The sequence below is a fragment of the Perognathus longimembris genome, chromosome 12 (genome assembly GCF_023159225.1).
Source record: "Perognathus longimembris pacificus isolate PPM17 chromosome 12, ASM2315922v1, whole genome shotgun sequence".
Classification (NCBI taxonomy): Eukaryota; Metazoa; Chordata; class Mammalia; order Rodentia; family Heteromyidae; genus Perognathus; species Perognathus longimembris.
In genome coordinates, this window is record NC_063172.1 from 35002340 (window position 1) to 35019602 (window position 17263).

The 17263-nt window shown below is 36.8% G+C and overlaps 1 protein-coding gene across 5 annotated transcripts in view; it reads left to right on the forward strand.

Annotated features, from left to right (window-relative positions):
• The window catches only part of Runx1t1 (RUNX1 partner transcriptional co-repressor 1), a 140690-nt gene that overhangs the window by 23267 nt on the left and 100160 nt on the right, over nucleotides 1-17263 (forward strand). For 2 of the 5 annotated variants that reach the window (XM_048359198.1, XM_048359199.1), the window contains exon 2: nucleotides 4227-4399. The exons of 2 other annotated variants lie outside the window; for them this stretch is intronic. In XM_048359198.1, coding sequence (XP_048215155.1) covers nucleotides 4312-4399 — 88 coding nt within the window. In that variant the 5' untranslated portion in view covers nucleotides 4227-4311. Of the gene's footprint in view, nucleotides 1-3895; nucleotides 4400-17263 lie in introns of those variants that run through there. One more of the 5 variants, XM_048359196.1, reaches the window with a different exon arrangement.

The window sequence follows — 17263 nt, forward strand, 5'->3', positions numbered from 1 at the left end:
GAGGGTTGAGCAAGAAGACAGATAGATCATAAAGTAGCCAAGGAGATGGCATATGGTCATATAATGTGAATTCCATCAAATAATTTTTTTAATGTTGAAATGATGGGATGATGGTGATGAGGCATTTCTTTCTAATGGTTGGGATAACTATCTCTGAGGAAGTGCGTCTTGAACTGAAATCTGAGTGTTGAGATGGAGCTGGCAAGGACCCAATCCATGGGCAGAGTTCCTCAGGTGATGGGTGAAGGCAGAGGATAAGAGGCAGCATTTTATCAGAACATTTATTCAGTGAAGAGCTGTACTCACTGAGGGTATGGTTGGAATGTAGTGGAAACTGTAGGTTGGTGACAAATTATGAAGGGTCTTAATGCGTGTATACAGGAGGAGTGTCATTACAGGCAGGAGAAGAATTTGAATAAGTGCATGTCATGGTAACTTAAGGAAGCTTGTGAAACTAAGGTTCTGATATTCAGTTCATAAGACCAGTGATAAACAGCACCCCACAGCACAATGTCCTAATTTCTTCCTGTTGCAAGTTCGTTATAGTCTGTAGTCCTGAAGTGAAGCCTTCAAATCAGAGGAGGGAGGTGTCACAGGATAATTACCTTCTAACTAAGATCATGAAACTGACAAAGACAAGCTATAACATAATGCCAGAGACTATACTTCCAGGGTCATGTTTTCTAAGTTTCACATGATAGCACAGGTTGTTTTCTTTTTTACCTGTTATTTTTCTCATAACCAAAAGCAAATTACAGTTTTGTTATTGAAAATAGATGCTTTTACTCTATAAAATATTTTTTTGTGAAGAAAGGAAAGAAAAAAAGTTAGAGTTCGGTTTTCATTCAATCCAGGTTGATAAAAAGAGATGTGTTCAAATGTTCATTTGGGCATAACTGTATATTATTTACTAAAGGAAAAACTTCCCCAAATGTTGTAGAATTCTCTAGAGAAATGTGTTTAGGCAGCAAAAGGATTCCTGGCAGTGATTGAGAAGTCTTGTAATGGGCAACTGCACTTGATCTCTTTTGAGGTTGATTCTGATGTGTGTAGTCTTTACATCCTATTAAATTTTTGAAAGATAAACTGATACAAGAAAGATCTGCCAAGACCAGCAACTCTTCCTTTTAAAACCTTGGCTCAGTGTTCAAATTGAAGGGATGGGGGAGTGAGATAAAAGCATTATAAATATGAGGTTAACTGAATTCAAATAGAAGGTTCTCTCAAGTTATTGCATTCCTCAGAAAATAAATACACTGCGCATATGGTTAAGATTGATCAAAAAAGTATTCTGTATGCCAGTGATTACATTCCCATCTGTGATTAAGGTTTTCTGTTTGCATCTGGTTTTCACATTATATTTCTGTAACAAGAATCCTTTATATAGCAGAGTTCACTTTCTGTATTTTCTATTAGCTACAGCTTGAACTACTGCACGGATAGCAGATTTACACATGTGGTTTTCATTACTTCATACCATTGAGAAAAAGTAATATTTGTTTGGGAATGTATGTTTTCTACAATTGCCATGGTAATACAACATGTTGAGCCTTTTTAATAACACTCTTGTAGAACGACAAATTGTTTGAGGCGCTCTGATTTTGGTGGAGCTTAGCTTTTAAACTTTTCTTAGTTCATAGTCTCATTTACAATGAGGTTTTACAAATTTGAGAGCTGAAGATCTGAACAAAGCAATTATTAAAGAGAGAGAAAAATTGTTATGTCATTTGCATGTGATGTCAACTTTAGTGTTAACTAGATGCCACAAATATTTGAACAATGTATTTCATAGCATTCATTACAATTACTGATTTTATTAGTACTTCATGTTGGAAGGGTATTTAATATGTGGGATGATACACCAAAACCCAAAGATTAGCTTGCTTTAAAAATTAGTTTATTGATTGTAAAGTAGTGTTTCCTATATGAAAGTTAACTGCATATATGGGGCCATCCTCAAGGGCAGCTTTAGGTTTACAATGAGTGTTTTTCAAATGTATATTTATATCCTGTATTGACAATTAAGACTTTATAAACATGCACATTTAAGGTACTTGGCGACATTATATTCCTGCCAACTTCCTTCTCATCAGAATACACTGGTTAAAATAGATATTGTAAGTGAAGTGAAGGTCTGAAACTGTATTCTATGATGAAGGGTCTTTCCTGAGGTGATTGGCTCTTAAAGGAAGTTTTTCCACGTGGTAATGATATATGCCTCATAACTGAGATTCACAATGCTGTTTTTGTCAATAAACTGAAAATGTGCTCTTGAGAAGTTAGGAGTAGGAAGGAGGATACTCAGACTGGGGAGAACTTGGATGGCTTCTACTCTTTCATTTGGTCAGTGAGGTTATTAACTATGTCTCCTATGGGGCCTGGTCCCTTCTCTCAGGCTGTCTGGTGTCTTGTGAATGATTACTAAAGCCCTAAGTCATATATCATGACTGAATTTAAAACAACCACCCATTTGTTTAGTTTCTGTTTATTAAATGTTTGTTTCACTTCTTGTAGGTCTATTGATTAATAATAGAACTGTGTAAAAAATTATCTTATATCCATCCTCCAGAAATAATCCTATTTAACACTGGGTTCTAAGTACCCCCATTTTTTTCATTCACATCCCCTCTACCATTAGGATTTTAATATTTCTGTAAGCTAATTGTGTTATATGTATCTATAAATCTTGACAACTTTGTAATTGAAATATTTCCATTAATTAATAAAGTGAGGTTTCATGGTAAACCAAAGATTCCCAAGTTCTGACTAATTGTCTTTAATGGTCTTTGCTGATTTTTAAGATAATTTCTCACTAAGAAATATGTAGTACTAAATCATTCCTTGTAAGTGTTGGCTTAATTTTTGAGCATCACAGACAGCAGAATGCTGTGGAACATAGAAAAGGTTGACTTTAAAAAATAGAATCTGCTTGTTTTATGTCCATTAGGTAGAACTGTTTAAATTTCTAAGAACTAATTGGGTCTCAAAAATAATAATATCCTTAGTAATACTTATTTGGAGATTGCTTTTGTAACCATAGGTTCAATATATTCTATAGTTATTATAAACATATGCCATTTGTTAAGTTCTGACATTATGTGCATGCAATTGTACCAAGTTCTTAGATCTCATAGATCATAAGAATTAAATAGCAACATGGTGTTGTTGTTATTTATAGTATTGGTAATCATACGATAGGTGAGTAGTAAGCTCTGTATCAACATTTATGAAGGAGTACAGGAATAAATTCTAAATCTGTTATATCAAGTAAGAACAATAAGAACATTTGAATGTTCTAGAGGAAGCAAAGAAAGTACAAATTCATTGATTTGGTAAATAGTTTTCCAATGATTGTTTTTAACTAATATTTTAATGTGGTCAATTTCATATATTATTTTTCTTTTCTACTGACGATTAGTAATGACAACATTGCTATTTCAGATCAATGAAACAATGTAGATACTACTTAGTTTTGAAATATGATAAAATAAATTCCTTAGAATAAAAGTATACAATATCCAAAGTGTTTTCTAAGCAAACTATACTAGGTGGAAGTGGTAACATTGATCAAGAGGCATGTTGAGTTGAAAGAGATGCTGAATTGAAACCCCTATGTACAGCTACTAAATGTTTTTTTCTCTCTCTCTCTCACTTTTTCCCCCTTTGGTTTATCCTCTGTTATCACTGTATTTGATTGTGGTACCTGTGTCTTGCATATACATATATCTGATTTGGGGAAGGGAAGGGGGACAACAAAATGAGGAGACAAAGGACAAAGGGTAAACCAATGCAACAGTGATACTCACAAGACATATATTGGAAATGAACTTTACAAGTAGGGGGGAGGTAGTTGTCCTGGGAGGGAAAGTGGGGGAAAAACAAGGGAGGGGGTAACCAGTTTGACAAGAAATGTACTCATTACCTTACATATGTAACTGTAACCCCTATGTGCATCACTTTGACAATAAAATTAAATTAAAAGAAAAAAGAAAGAAAGAAACCATACTAAGTCGCAAATTAACTTCTTTAACTGAAGCAGGTGAAATCTAGCATTGACTTACAGTATGGATATGCTTTTTAAAACCAACTTCTAAAATTGAGAGGAACCTGTATCTGCTTCTTAATGAAAATAAAACTGGCTTAGTATTATCTTGTAAGTAGATGGGTGTGCTGCTTCATACTGGTTGTGATATATGCGTTTTTTTTTCCTTTGTTGTTGTCAATAGAAAAGATTGATCTCTGGGCTGGTGAACATAATCTCTGTCCCAGTCAGAAAAGGAGAGAGGAAATTAGCAGAGCGATTGGTGGAGAATGATATCTGTCAAAAGAAACACTTGGAGAGCACTGAGTTTAGTAATAGGTGACTGCCGGAAAAAAGGGAGCTTTGAATATTGTCAAGGTAAGGAACAGACAAATATTTTGATTTTTGCAATTTGCTTACATACCGGAAAGAAATCAGTCTGTTATTTTTTCCCCAATAAATGATCATTGTGAAGATTTTTTTCTTCTCTATATTCTGGTACTTGTTGATAAAGAGTTTGCATTGTATATTTTAACTGTGTGTGTTTGCAATCGTTGGTTGTGGGACTGGGTGGTGATCAATCTGTCAGGGGGAACCCTGTTCATAGCTCTGAGTCTAACAATATCAAATGATCAAGTACCATTTTTTCTAACCTTCATCTTATGCTGCTTCTTTCCATGTTTGTAATACATCGTTATAAACAGAGCAGTATTTGGAGTTAAAGAGTAAAAGTTATGCTATGATTCCCGTGTTTATTATAATGAGGAGAGGGTGTTTGCTGAAACAGTTTGCTGACTAAAAGTGCTTTTCAATTTATTATTTCTTCTGATCGTTTTGTTAAGCTTTTAGGTGAATGCCATTTCCCAAACAGACTATGTCTTCATGTGTAAATATAGATTCATATCTGTAGACATATTTAAGAACAGTGCTATCTAACTTTAGGAAAACCCAAATACAATCTACGTATATGCCCATTTGGCAAGAGACTTTTGCAAGGCTAAAACATTTAAAAAAATATTTAGGGATTCCTTGTGTTACATGTTTGAGAAGTTAGTTAATGACTCTGCTAGTCAGTTTTGTTCCAGGTTTAGCAGAGAATGGACTTGTGCAGAAGTATCAGTGAATGAAGAAAAACTGTGCAAAGATAAAGTTGATAATCAACACAAATGTTGTGTGATTCTGGTTGGCACTCTAGCAATGTGAAGGGATTTGAAGTTTGGGACTGACTGCCTGATTTGGTGCAAAGGGATAGATGTTTTGGAAACCTTCCTGGTGCTGTGTATTCCTCAATACACCCTTGTAGTTCTTACAAATACTTACTGTCTTGTCTAGGAAGTTCCCAGAAAGGGGTTATTTATTTATTTGTTTATATTAGTTCGCTTTGGTTTTGATTGCCTGAGACCAGGTCTTTCTCTGTACTCCAAGCTGGCTTTGAATTTGGATGTTCCTGTCTCAGACTTTGGAATGCTGAGATTTTTTTTACATATGTAATATCACTGCTGGTTTGTTTCCCCTCTCCCTTTAAGATCACAAAAAAGAAAAGAGTAATTCCCTGTAGAAAGATACACTCCTCTGTGGGAATCTTAATTGTGATTTTGTTTCTGTGTCTGCATTTCTTCCCATTCCCACTTCATGTAGTGGTATTCTTTATAATAAGTGAGAAATGGAGAAAAGAGCAAGGAATGCACTTGTCTTATGTAGTGGAGATAATGGCTCACCTTTGCATCTAGCTTCTTATTTTTGTGTGCTATTATTACTGAAGAATTAGTGATTCCATGATTTAAATCTTGGTTGGTTTCTCAATGGCAGACTGAAGAAGTCTTCTACAGTCTTGTATAGAGAAAAAGAAAGGTGGAAATATTGTGTCTTAAAGAAAACAAAGTAACAGAAGGACAACTGCCCATGCTTGTGGATTATTTTATTATCATCTTCTATGGGAAGAAAGTAGCTGTTTCAAAACAAAACTCCTTGCTTTCTGCTGACCTTTTCTCCATAGAGGTTCAGATTAAAAGTGTAAAAGGAGGGGCTGGGGATATAGCCTAGTGGCAAGAGTGCCTGCCTCGGATACACGAGGCCCTAGGTTCGATTCCCCAGCACCACATATACAGAAAACGGCCAGAAGCGGCGCTGTGGCTCAAGTGGCAGAGTGCTAGCCTTGAGCGGGAAGAAGCCAGGGACAGTGCTCAGGCCCTGAGTCCAAGGCCCAGGACTGGCCAAAAAAAAAAAAAAAAAGTGTAAAAGGAGATTGTATTCCAAAATTTGGGCACACACTGAGAGCAAAAGGCATGCCAGGAATGGGACCTATATTTTAAAACAACAGAACATATGTTGTATAATATGCAAATATTGAGCCCCCAGCATAATATAACACAGATACCATACTAAGTTTCTTCTCCGGACACTTCTTCCCCTCCTCGTGTGTGTGTGTGTGTGTGTGTGTGTGTGTGTGTGTGTGTATACTTTAAAAAACAATGTATGCAAGCAGTCAGATATTTGTGGTGCCCTACTTTGAACTTTTGAGTTACATTTAAAAATCGATATCTAATTATTTCTTTCTCTTTGTAATAGCAATGAGTGTATTGAAACATAGGGATCAGAGATGAACAGAAATTACATACTTTAGGTTTGCAAGCACCTGGAATCCATTGGGTTCTTGGAGATATCATCTGGAAGGAGACAAAGGGAAGGACTGCCAGCTGCAGAGCTGGCGCTGTGGTTGAGAACAGCCCGAAGAGGCACCACAGAGTCTGGTCTGGAGGTTGAGTGTGAAAAGAGAATATTCTAGAGGTAGGCATGCCACTGCCTGGGGGAAATAACCCAGAGGCCATTACACAACTTGAGTAGAAGCTAGTAAAGGCAACATGCTGCTAAGTTTCATCCCTAAGTTTTGTTTGCATGTTTTGCTTTATTATGTTAGTTTTTGTACTTTGAGTGAACATCAGGACCTTGGTCAAGCAAAGCTTCAGCTCCTCCTCTGAGCCATGCCCATCTACACAGACTGATGGGTTCATTCGATCTTCAGTCTCCTAAGGTGTGCTGTTCTAAGGACAAGGTGGGTTGAGAATCCCTAGAAACTTTTGTCTGGCTTGAGGAGTTTGTTCTTATAATCATTAAGGAAAATCCTAAGAAGAGTCCAATAGTTGATATATTAAAAGTGGAAAATCTACCAGGAGCTGGTGGCCCATGTCTGTAATCCTGGCTACACAGGAGGCTGAGATCTGAAGATTGTGGTTTGAAGGCAGCCCAGAAAGGAAAACCCATGAGACTCTTATCTCCAATTAAGCACCTAAAAATCTGGAAATAGAACTGTGGCTCAAAGGATCAAACACTAACCTCAAGAAAAAATGCTCAGAGATAGTGCCTAGGCCCTGAGTTCAGGCCTCAAGACTGGCATGGAATAAATAAATGGATAATAAAAATTCACTTACTGTGGTGGTACATGATTGTAATCTTCACACTCATCAGGCTGAGGCAGGAGGATTGAGCATTCAAAGCTATCCTGGGCCACATACCAAGATTCCCTATCAAAAATAGTAAATCAGTGGAAAAGAAAAATCTATTGGCTTTCAGAAAGATGCAGGAAGACTACAGAAGGAAAGAATGGTAGGGAAACTTTTGTTGCAAAGTGGTGTGTGTTTATGTTTCTATGGAATGAATTATTTAGGTATTACTGTTCTTTACATGTTGCATAGATTTCAAAATTCACATTTGTGTTATGTTGTGCAGAGTGATTTAAACAATGCTCACATAGATGGTTCTCTGTGTGTGTATGTATGTCTGTCTATGTGTGTGTGTGTGTGTGTGTTTAAATATATTAGCAAAAGAGGAAAGTTGTATTCTTAGGTAAAACTGCTGTTTTTAGAGAGTGTCTGCATTTATCTTTGGGTTTTCTTGGTCATGTTTGAGGGGTCTGATAGCATTAATGGGCTTTACCCCACATGGAGCTTTGAGCTTATTGTAACACTGCACACCGATCCCAGGTCAGTGTGATGCGTGAAATCAATTTATTTGAATCTCTTTGCCTCTATAGGAATCTGGCAGCATGCCAGTTGTTTTCATTTAATGTTCTTTGTGTTGAACACAGACAAGCAGGCATGCTTTTGTGTTCTTCTTTCTTTTGGTCTCTGTCGCTTTCAGCCAGTATTTTACTCTATGGAATTTGAAGTGTATTATATGACACTAATCATTGCTTAATATGTATGCCTATATATAGGTTCCTTTCTTTCTTTTAGGGAATATTTTTGTTATTCCTGAGTTGTAATGATGACTTTGTGTGCAAGACATATTTTAAAATTTTTAAGATTTTACTGTAAAAAAATAAATCAGGTCATAGCTTGTACTTCTTTGTATTAATGACAGTTAACCAAACTTGAAATAGCCAATTAATTACATGGCACAGGAATGTGTGATTTGTAAACTGGATTATCAAAATCATTTCAAGAACATTTATTTTTACATTTGAAGAATCATAAACATTTTCCTTTAAGCAACGCATGTCAAGACACCAATGTTTTGTCTTGATTTGTTATCTCTGAATTTTTAGGAATTTTTTTTGTTTTTCTTTTGTAAAATTTGGAGGCCCATGTCTGGGAATAGCACCGAGATTTTTACTGCAAATAAATTCAGACCATTGCATGGATGTTTTTGTAGGCAGCAGGATTTGTTTCTGGGTCAGCTTTAGGAAGAGGTGGAGAAGGAAATGCTGGAGAGTGGAAGGAGAATGTTCTGTTGATGCTCCAGGCAGTTCTTGCGGAAGTTGATATGCAGAACCATGGAGCCAGGGCTCTGGGGTCAGGCTCATACCCAGCAGCCCTGCTTCCTTGTTTAATTACCTGAAGAGCAAAACAGGCAGGCTGGGAGTGTGTGAAACCCCAGTATCTCTCTCAGCAGCCTGGCGCTCTGACATCCTGCTAGGCCAGCCCTGTCTGTGGGCCAGAGTCAGGCTGGCTCACACCCTAGGTTCCTTTCTTTCAGGAGGCATTGTGTGCATGAGGGTTTATTCAAGAATCTTAGGTTCCTGCCAACACTGTGTCCCCTGCTCTCTCCTCTGAACTACAATGACAGATACAGTTGATTAAAAACATTTTTTCAAGGATTTATATATTTGCCTGTTTTATTTTATGCTTCTGGCCTTGCTGTAAAATAGCCTCTTTTACCCTGACATATATTAACCAGTGGAAGACTGGTCTTAGTTTATTGGGTTCTTATTGTTTTAAATCCTGTGATAGATATAGTGTCCAATATTCACTGCTCTTTTTGGATCAAACTTATTTCTGCTCCTTGCAGAACTGAGAATGTTTGGAAGAAGCAGTTTTGTGATCTTTATCTGTACATGAAAATGAGAACAGTCCATTTTAAAAGAAAGATAAAAGAATTCTATTGAGTACCACCGCCCCTACCTTTTCTTGGAATTCCAGTATGGTCTGAATTTGTTGTGTGGAGGGCCATACTCATTGATGAGTCTGGGGTTGGTGAGAAATAACGTATGTGTCTACATGTTGAGGTGAGCATAGGATAAATATTCCATTTTGGAGATGGAGCCACTCCACCTTTGGAATCTAACAAGGTATTATTACCAAGAGGAAACTCAGAAGGTTCTTGTTCCACAATATGGGCTCCTGGCCTGTTCTCACTGTGGGTGGGGCAGCACAAGTGGTGGTGGGGTTTCCTGCACAGAGAGGGAGAAGGGTGAGTGCATGTGCAATGATTTGGTTTTTCCAACTACTTCATTAGGGTTCTGTCATGCCGTCCAAAGGGCAGTTACCCTTTAGATGCACATTAAGCATCTCCCATTAATGTTAATAGACATTGTGGGCATGTGCAGAGAGCAATACAGACTTCTGCCTAGGTGAGAAAAAAAAAAAAGCAGAACTTCAGGGAATTGTTTCTGTTTTTTTCACCACCAATATATTCATTGTTTTATAAAGAATAAATGGATTAGACATTGTAAGGAAGAGTTAGATAGCAATTTTGTATTTGTGTACCTCTCCAGTGGAAAGTTTATAACCAGTTAAATAATTGGGATAGCCTGTGCTGAACTGGCATCATTGTGATCTGTATTAGGCACTCATGAAAGTAGCTATGCCATACCTGTTATGTGTATCCGCAAGCATGTGCCTGTTTATCTTCTGCCTGCTGCATTTCTTTCAGAATATTGATCTTTTCAATATCAGTATATGCATCACAAAAGAAAACATATGAATATATTTCTAGCCCCAGTTCAATGCTCCTAACTCATTTCTCCTGCCCATGGAGAGGTCCTTGGTACCTCCTCCTCTCCCGTTTCAAGCTCCCAACTTTGTGACTGTTCTGTGCATCTAGAGCTGCCTTACAAGCATGTCACATTAGCTCCATTTGCAGCATAAGTCATAGCAGCAGAGAGAGGATATAATGTGAGAAAAAATGAAGAGGGCATTGAAAGTGAATGGGGAGAATTGTGGTTTGCAGGTGGTGTCAGGAGTTAATGAACAAAATGTGAAAAAGAAAATGAAGTTGGTGCCTTGTGTTAAGTGTGCTCAGTAAGAAAAATAATCAATCTTTAGCATCGAATGGGGGAAAGGAATTGCTCTCTAGAAAATAGAGCTGTGGACTTGTATTAGTTTAATAGTAGGAGTGAAAAAAGGATATTTAGACATAACATCATTTTGGCACAAATTACATATTTTAATGCAATTATTGGCATATACAATTAAGAATAATTTTAATAAAGGATCAAAGTGAAGATAGAAATTTTCATGCAGACAGAGAATTAAATTGTTGTGGCCTGTGGGTTTTAACCACTTTTCAATGAATTCCAGTATATAAAATACTAAATAACTAGGCACAGATGGCTCACACCTATAATACTAGCTACTCCAGAAGCTGAGATCTGAAGATCAACTTCAAAGCCAAGGTGGGCTGGAAAGTCCATGAGACTCTAATTTTCAATAAACTACTAAAAAAGCTGGAAATGGAGTGTTAGACTTAAGCAAACAAGATCAGGGACATTGCTCAGGTACTGAGTTCAAGGCCCAGAACTGGCACAAAAACAAAAAACATAATACAACAACAACAAAAACATTAAGTTATATCCTGCTTGGTCTTGTGTTAGGAAGGGGCAGGAATAATGCAACCCTTGATGCAAACATCAATTTTAAAAACTTACATTGAAGAGCAAATATACTGAGCTGGGAATTATTTGAACAAAGCAGTTCCGCTGTAAACATTTGTAATAGAACTCAGTGTAGCCTGTGAAAGTTGCTTCTTGGTAAGTTTGAATTTGTTTTTAAATGTGAGAAATTAGTATGCATGCATAGGTTTGGGCAATTTGCAATGTGGAGAGAGAAGTGGATAGTTTGTTAGAGATAAGAGTCCTGTGAAAACAGAATATTGTAAAAAATTTCTGGGGTGTTTTTTTTATTGCTGTGTATTTGCTCCACCTGGTGGATTTTGTTGAAAGTGTTTTAATCCATGTTAATGAAAAGAAAACCGTTTAGACAATTTCTCTGAACTATAGGAAGATGAATCTTTTGTTTCCTTTTTGTTGCTGTGTAAAATAGTTTAATTCCTATGTAGGTGAAAAAAATTTCTGTTTAGTTCTTTGTATTTAAAGTTTTATATATATGCATATATTCCTATTTATACATGTTCAAAGTGTACTGCACATTTTAGTTCTGGGAAATACAGAAAAATAGATGCAAATAACTATCACATATAATTTCACCATCCAGAACCATTGCATGATTTTTCTTTTAATTTTACAATAGATGTTATCAGAAGATAGCCAATTTGAATTTGAACTTGCTTAAGTATAAGAGGAATGTGAACTATTGTGCCAAAATGTGACAATAAGGCTGAGGCTGATTATAATTATTTTTGAACAAGTGCATCTCATAGAATGGAGGCTCCAAAAAATTAATGATTTATCACTGTTTAACATGAAGTGCTTTCATTAAACTATATGTCTACAGAAATTAAAGGTAGGGGAGATTAAAGGTATCTCACGCATTCCCTGGGCTACTGGTGGGATAGTTAATGTCTGTTCTTTGCTGGGCTTGCACAGATTGCTTTCTCTGGAAATCTTAAGGATTCAGTTGTGCTTTGATCATCTTATTGTTTTCTTTAGGTTCTTCTTCTTTTTTTTTCTCCCTGCTTCCTTTAGGCTCTAACAGCTTATAACAGAAGGTGAAGTTTTGAAAACAGTGTCTCCATATGCAAGGGATTTGGAGACCTTTTTATTGTCTCTAAAATTGTCATTCATAGTCCTCATTAGCATTTATTGTTGCAAGCGTACAAGCAGAAAATGTGAAATTGGTATGTCATGAATAGCCCCACAGAGCTCTGGAGCCCTCCGATTTCGCCTGCAGTGTGGTGTGGGCTGGGCTTGAAGGGAAAGCTGTCCAGATGGCTGCCTGCACAGAGCAGAGCTGCAGGTTTTGTCTCTGGTGCTGAGAGGAGGGAAAGTTCATTGGAGCATAAGCTATCACCCTTGCGTTTTAACAAAACTAACTCGCCATTAGTCAAGATGGGAAGGTGGTGACATTGAAACAAAGGTTTTCCATATAGTGTTACAGTCCTTGTCACATGAAGATGGGTTGGATTGTTACATGCCTTCTGTATTGTCTGAGTCAGGTTTGTGGTTATACAAAATGTGAGGCGACTATAAACAGGAACTTATTTGCAGATTTATACTCCAGTGTATATTTTTTAAGATTGGTTTTAGAAAAAAGACATGCTTTCGTTCAGCCATGTAGGCTAATAAGAGAGTATTTTACTTTTAAGAAAATTAAATAATTTAATCCCTTCTTATTGCCTGTGGAAGAATCTACATTTTAACATTGAAATTATTAGATATTGAAAATCAAAAGTTGATGGCAGCAAAATCAAACCAAACCAAAAAACCCTGTGTAATATATTGTGATATTTTAATGACACTGTCACTGTTGGAAATCATTTGTAATAATTAAAATGATAGGCTTTAAGTATTTCTAGCTAGTAGTTTTTATTTCAAACAGATTTTATTTTTGCAAAAATACACATGTATGCATCTCGCATACATAACTGTACTTTCTATACATTTTTAAAATTAATGTCTGAAGAAAATTACATCCCATCCAGAGTTCAAAATCAAATGTATTGTTCAAAAAACCATCAAAATGCTTGTATTATTTTGTTCTGTAGATACTGAAGATAGAGAAAGATATGGAAATAAGTTAGCTTCTCATTTTAGGAAGTCATTATTTGTTCTTCGAAATCCTTAGAGTTTGGTACTTCCAAATGACAGTTTTAGGACCTGTTATGAACTCACTGTAACTAGGGATGATACAATAATCTAAAGGACCTCAGTCTATGACTTAACAAAAGACTTAGGTGAAGTATTTCCATTATGACTTCTAGCTTTCTGCCTTCCATTTGCCCAGGCCAAGTGGAACTTTTCAAAACACCATAGCTCATCTTCTCTATGGATCAGTGCATTGGAGGGTGACTTGCCAGTTTCGTTAGAACTGATCCAAGCAGGGAAGCTTTTCTGCCTCTGTAATGTCTGTATAATCACCCATTAAAGCAAGCTTCCTCTCTCTAGCATGTTTCCTTTGAGTTGATTATATCTTAATGCTAGCACTCAGGCCCTCTCAGACAGCCCTAAATAACCCTTTGACCCCATGATGTTTATACACCCTCCAAATTCTTAAGGTGGCAATCACAAACCTCTGTTCTTTTGTCATTTAGGCAGAGCTCTTGTGGGCAATCTCTGTAGAAGTAGAGGATGTGCACGTGTTTGCCAATCATTTCTCCCAAAGGAAATAGTTGAGGGAAATGCTGTGAATGTGTCTAGCTGTTTATAGCAGACTTTTAGAGAAAGGAGCTAAAATGACAGATAACCTCTTACCCTGATGTTGATGGAATAGTTAAGTGAACTTTTTAGCTTTTTTTTTTTTCTAACTCTACTCATTTCTTTGTGATTGGCTGTGTCTTACCTTATAGGCCCAAACATAAGATACTATTTTTCTTCTTGCAAACTAAAGTGTAATTGGATTTACCTTTGTTGGGAGACAATCTATTATGGCCTTTATTTAATACGGTTTTGGATGTGTTTCAGTGGCAGAAACAAATTAATGTACATTTTTATTAGGTGTTGTATTCATTTAATTGACTGTCAGGGTGATGAGAAGTTAGGAAATCATCCAAAAGAGAAGTCCATCTCCCTTAGCCCAACAGCTCACTCGTTAGGTAGGTTTGCCCTGTCAGTGGGATGCCTTTAGAAAACACTAATAGCTTCCAGCTGGGTGGAAAATCAGAACCTTTGGGGTCTGACAAAACTAGCAGATTTGAATTTGAAAGCAGAGCTAATGCCTCCATTTTATTTTTTACCACTCGCCCATAAAACATTATTTTCCAATATGTCAGCCTCATTTGGTGGCCAGTGGTCTGAAATTGAAAGTGGAACAAGCAAGTGGAGAAATCTGGACATTAGTGAGTCCGCCCTTTCAAACTGGTGTGCCACTTAGTGGAAGGGTCTCTTCTAAGAGCAGGGGGGGTCTTAATGACCATTCATCAATGCTACTTGGCTGATCATTGAGTGCCTTCTCATTCAGTTTATCTAGTCTTGCACATAAAAAAGTCAGAATACTCCTTATTCAGCTTTGTTAAAGCCAACTAGAAGTAAAATGCTCCATTTGAACCTATTTTGCCCTTGTTTTTTCACTTTGTTAACGCAGCCCTGCTTAAATGAGTGCCTTTATTGGGTCGGTTAGAATATCTGAAACTATTAATTCTCTTGTATTGAATAGCTGGTGGCAGGCCAGAGCAGATGGGGTAGGAAAGTATTTGGTTGGGTGTATTGCTTTCAATTAGGATCAATGAGGTTTCAGCTACTTTGAATTAACTCACTTAATACCCACTGTGTGCAGTCACAATGTATCACAACAACCTTCTAGAAGCAGGAGGGAAGTTGAGGAAAATGGTGGAAAAACTTTAGATCGTTCTTCCCCAGGGTGGAGATCTCTCATTAACTGTAGACAGTGTCAGTAGATTGCTAGACCCTATGGCCAAGTGAGTCTGAACAAAGGAAAAATGTGTACTGAAGGGTTATTCTGTTGAAGAACTGGAAAATACCTTGGAGAAATACAACACTCTAATGTTTTGTTAATAAGTGATCCAAAGTTACTGTCACAAAACAATTCATAAATGTACTTTTTAAAAGACTCCATCATTTCTTTCTTGACTGAATTTATGAATTCCTGACTGGTGATTTACAGGTTTCTCATTAAAAATTGCTTTAAAAAATGATCTGTGTTCACAACTAAAAGACATATGTTAACACACATAGCTGGGCTGTGAAAGTACTTAGTTGTTAATGTATTCTCTCTTGTTTTGAGTATATTTTAATTTTATGATAGGTTAGTGGTGATAAAGGACCATGTTTTGTGCTGGAGAATAACTTTCACAACATATAGTCTTCTTTTCCCCCCTTCCATTCACCTACTGAAATGCATTTATCATGTATTGATTGTCTATTTTTATTATACATTTTGGATGTTAGAGAGCTTGGCTCCTTGTTCTCTTTTATTAAAAGAAAAGTTATTTCTGTCTAAGTCACTGTGAAGAGCTACATATTCACGTTTTCCAGTTCAGGGAGAAATGCCAAATGGAGTTACCTCTCCACTTGCCTCTGTGGATCCAAGAATAAGATGGGGAAGCTGGCTCCATGAGGAAAATGCTGAACTAGTCTCAGATGCACACACATTCCGTTAGGCCCTTTCTACCATCAGACTTCTAGGTGAGAATCTCCAGGGATCCAGGTTTTGTTGACATGGATCAATTTAAAGTGGCAATTACTGTAGTCAGATAACAGCTTAAAAAGCCTTTTTACACATAGAAAAGATACATAATCACACAGCATATGGAAGTTCAATTTTCTGAGCTGTAGTTTAGGGGCTTGCAATGTACCGATATTAAGACCCAGTTTTAAAACTAGATATCATCCAGTTTTCTTAAAGTGTATTGCATTTTTGTCATATGATTTTCTATTTTAGAAATGATTCACCATGCATATTGATGAAAGGTTGGGTTTCCCACTGTGAAAATGTTCTCTTTCTAACATAGGTATAGTATTAAAAAAATCAGTAGTATGTAGCGTGGAGTGGCTTTTAAAAAATACTCCTTTACAAAATGAAAGTCTTCAGATTTAGGATGCTGGATTCCATTCCATAAAGGGCCTTATAGCAGTGCTTAATTGATTATCACACTCATGCCCGCGATAAAGCTTTCTGTCATAAGAATGTTTGAGCTTGGTGCTTAACTGAACTGAAATCCATTACACAGAACCTCATTACAAGTGACATCCAACTAAGATGAACAAAAAGATTGGCCTCATAAATAGGGTGCAGTATACTATTAGTGACAGAACAGAGTAATCATTATGAATTGTAGTCTTTTTACAAGTTGGCTCTGACAATGATGGATTTTTGAGGGGTTCACTGACTGAAGCAATGCTTCTGGAGTACAGCGTTGGGGGGCTGTATTAGTTCTTATTGATTGGTACTCTTTATCAAAGATGGTACATTTTTATTTGGAGCAGTGTGTGTGTGTGTGTGTGTGTGTGTGTGTGTGTGCTTTGAAACATTCTTTAGAGGAGATATAGGAAGAGTTAATGGGTAGAACTATTGCTTCTGTTTTCAGATGAATTTTTTTTTTTTTTTTTTTTTTTTAGAATTTCTTGGAGGTACCAAGTAGGAAAAATTAAAAGTCAATCTGACAAGAGCTAAAAAGCATATGGAAAGTGTAGAATAAGCAAAGGTCATATTGAGGACTGCCAGAACAGCAAGGGTTAAAGGGGATGCTTCTGTTTGTCATGTTCACTGAGCTTGCACTGAGCTGGTCTGGTCGGAATCCTGAGTAGAATTGTTGCTGTGCTTCTGATGGCACATACCTTAGAAAGGTAAAGCCTCAGGGACCTACCTCATCATGCCATGTGCCCCGTTGTTAAAACAAACAAACACAGACCAGGAAAGATTTGCAAGTGTTACATTGAAGAAGAGTTTTAGAAGAGAACATTATTTTCTTTCTGCCTGGCATTTTTGTGTGTTTAGAAAAAGGTATGTAAGGCAGGCAGGCCTATGTTTCTCCTATGAGGCAAGGATGTTTTACAAAGGACTAAAGAGGGACTGCTGAGAAGAAAATAGCCAGCTTTAGATAAAGCACTATAACAAAGGCTCCCAGTTTTATATATCATGGTGTCCATTAAAGCTTAATAGGGAAGAGTCC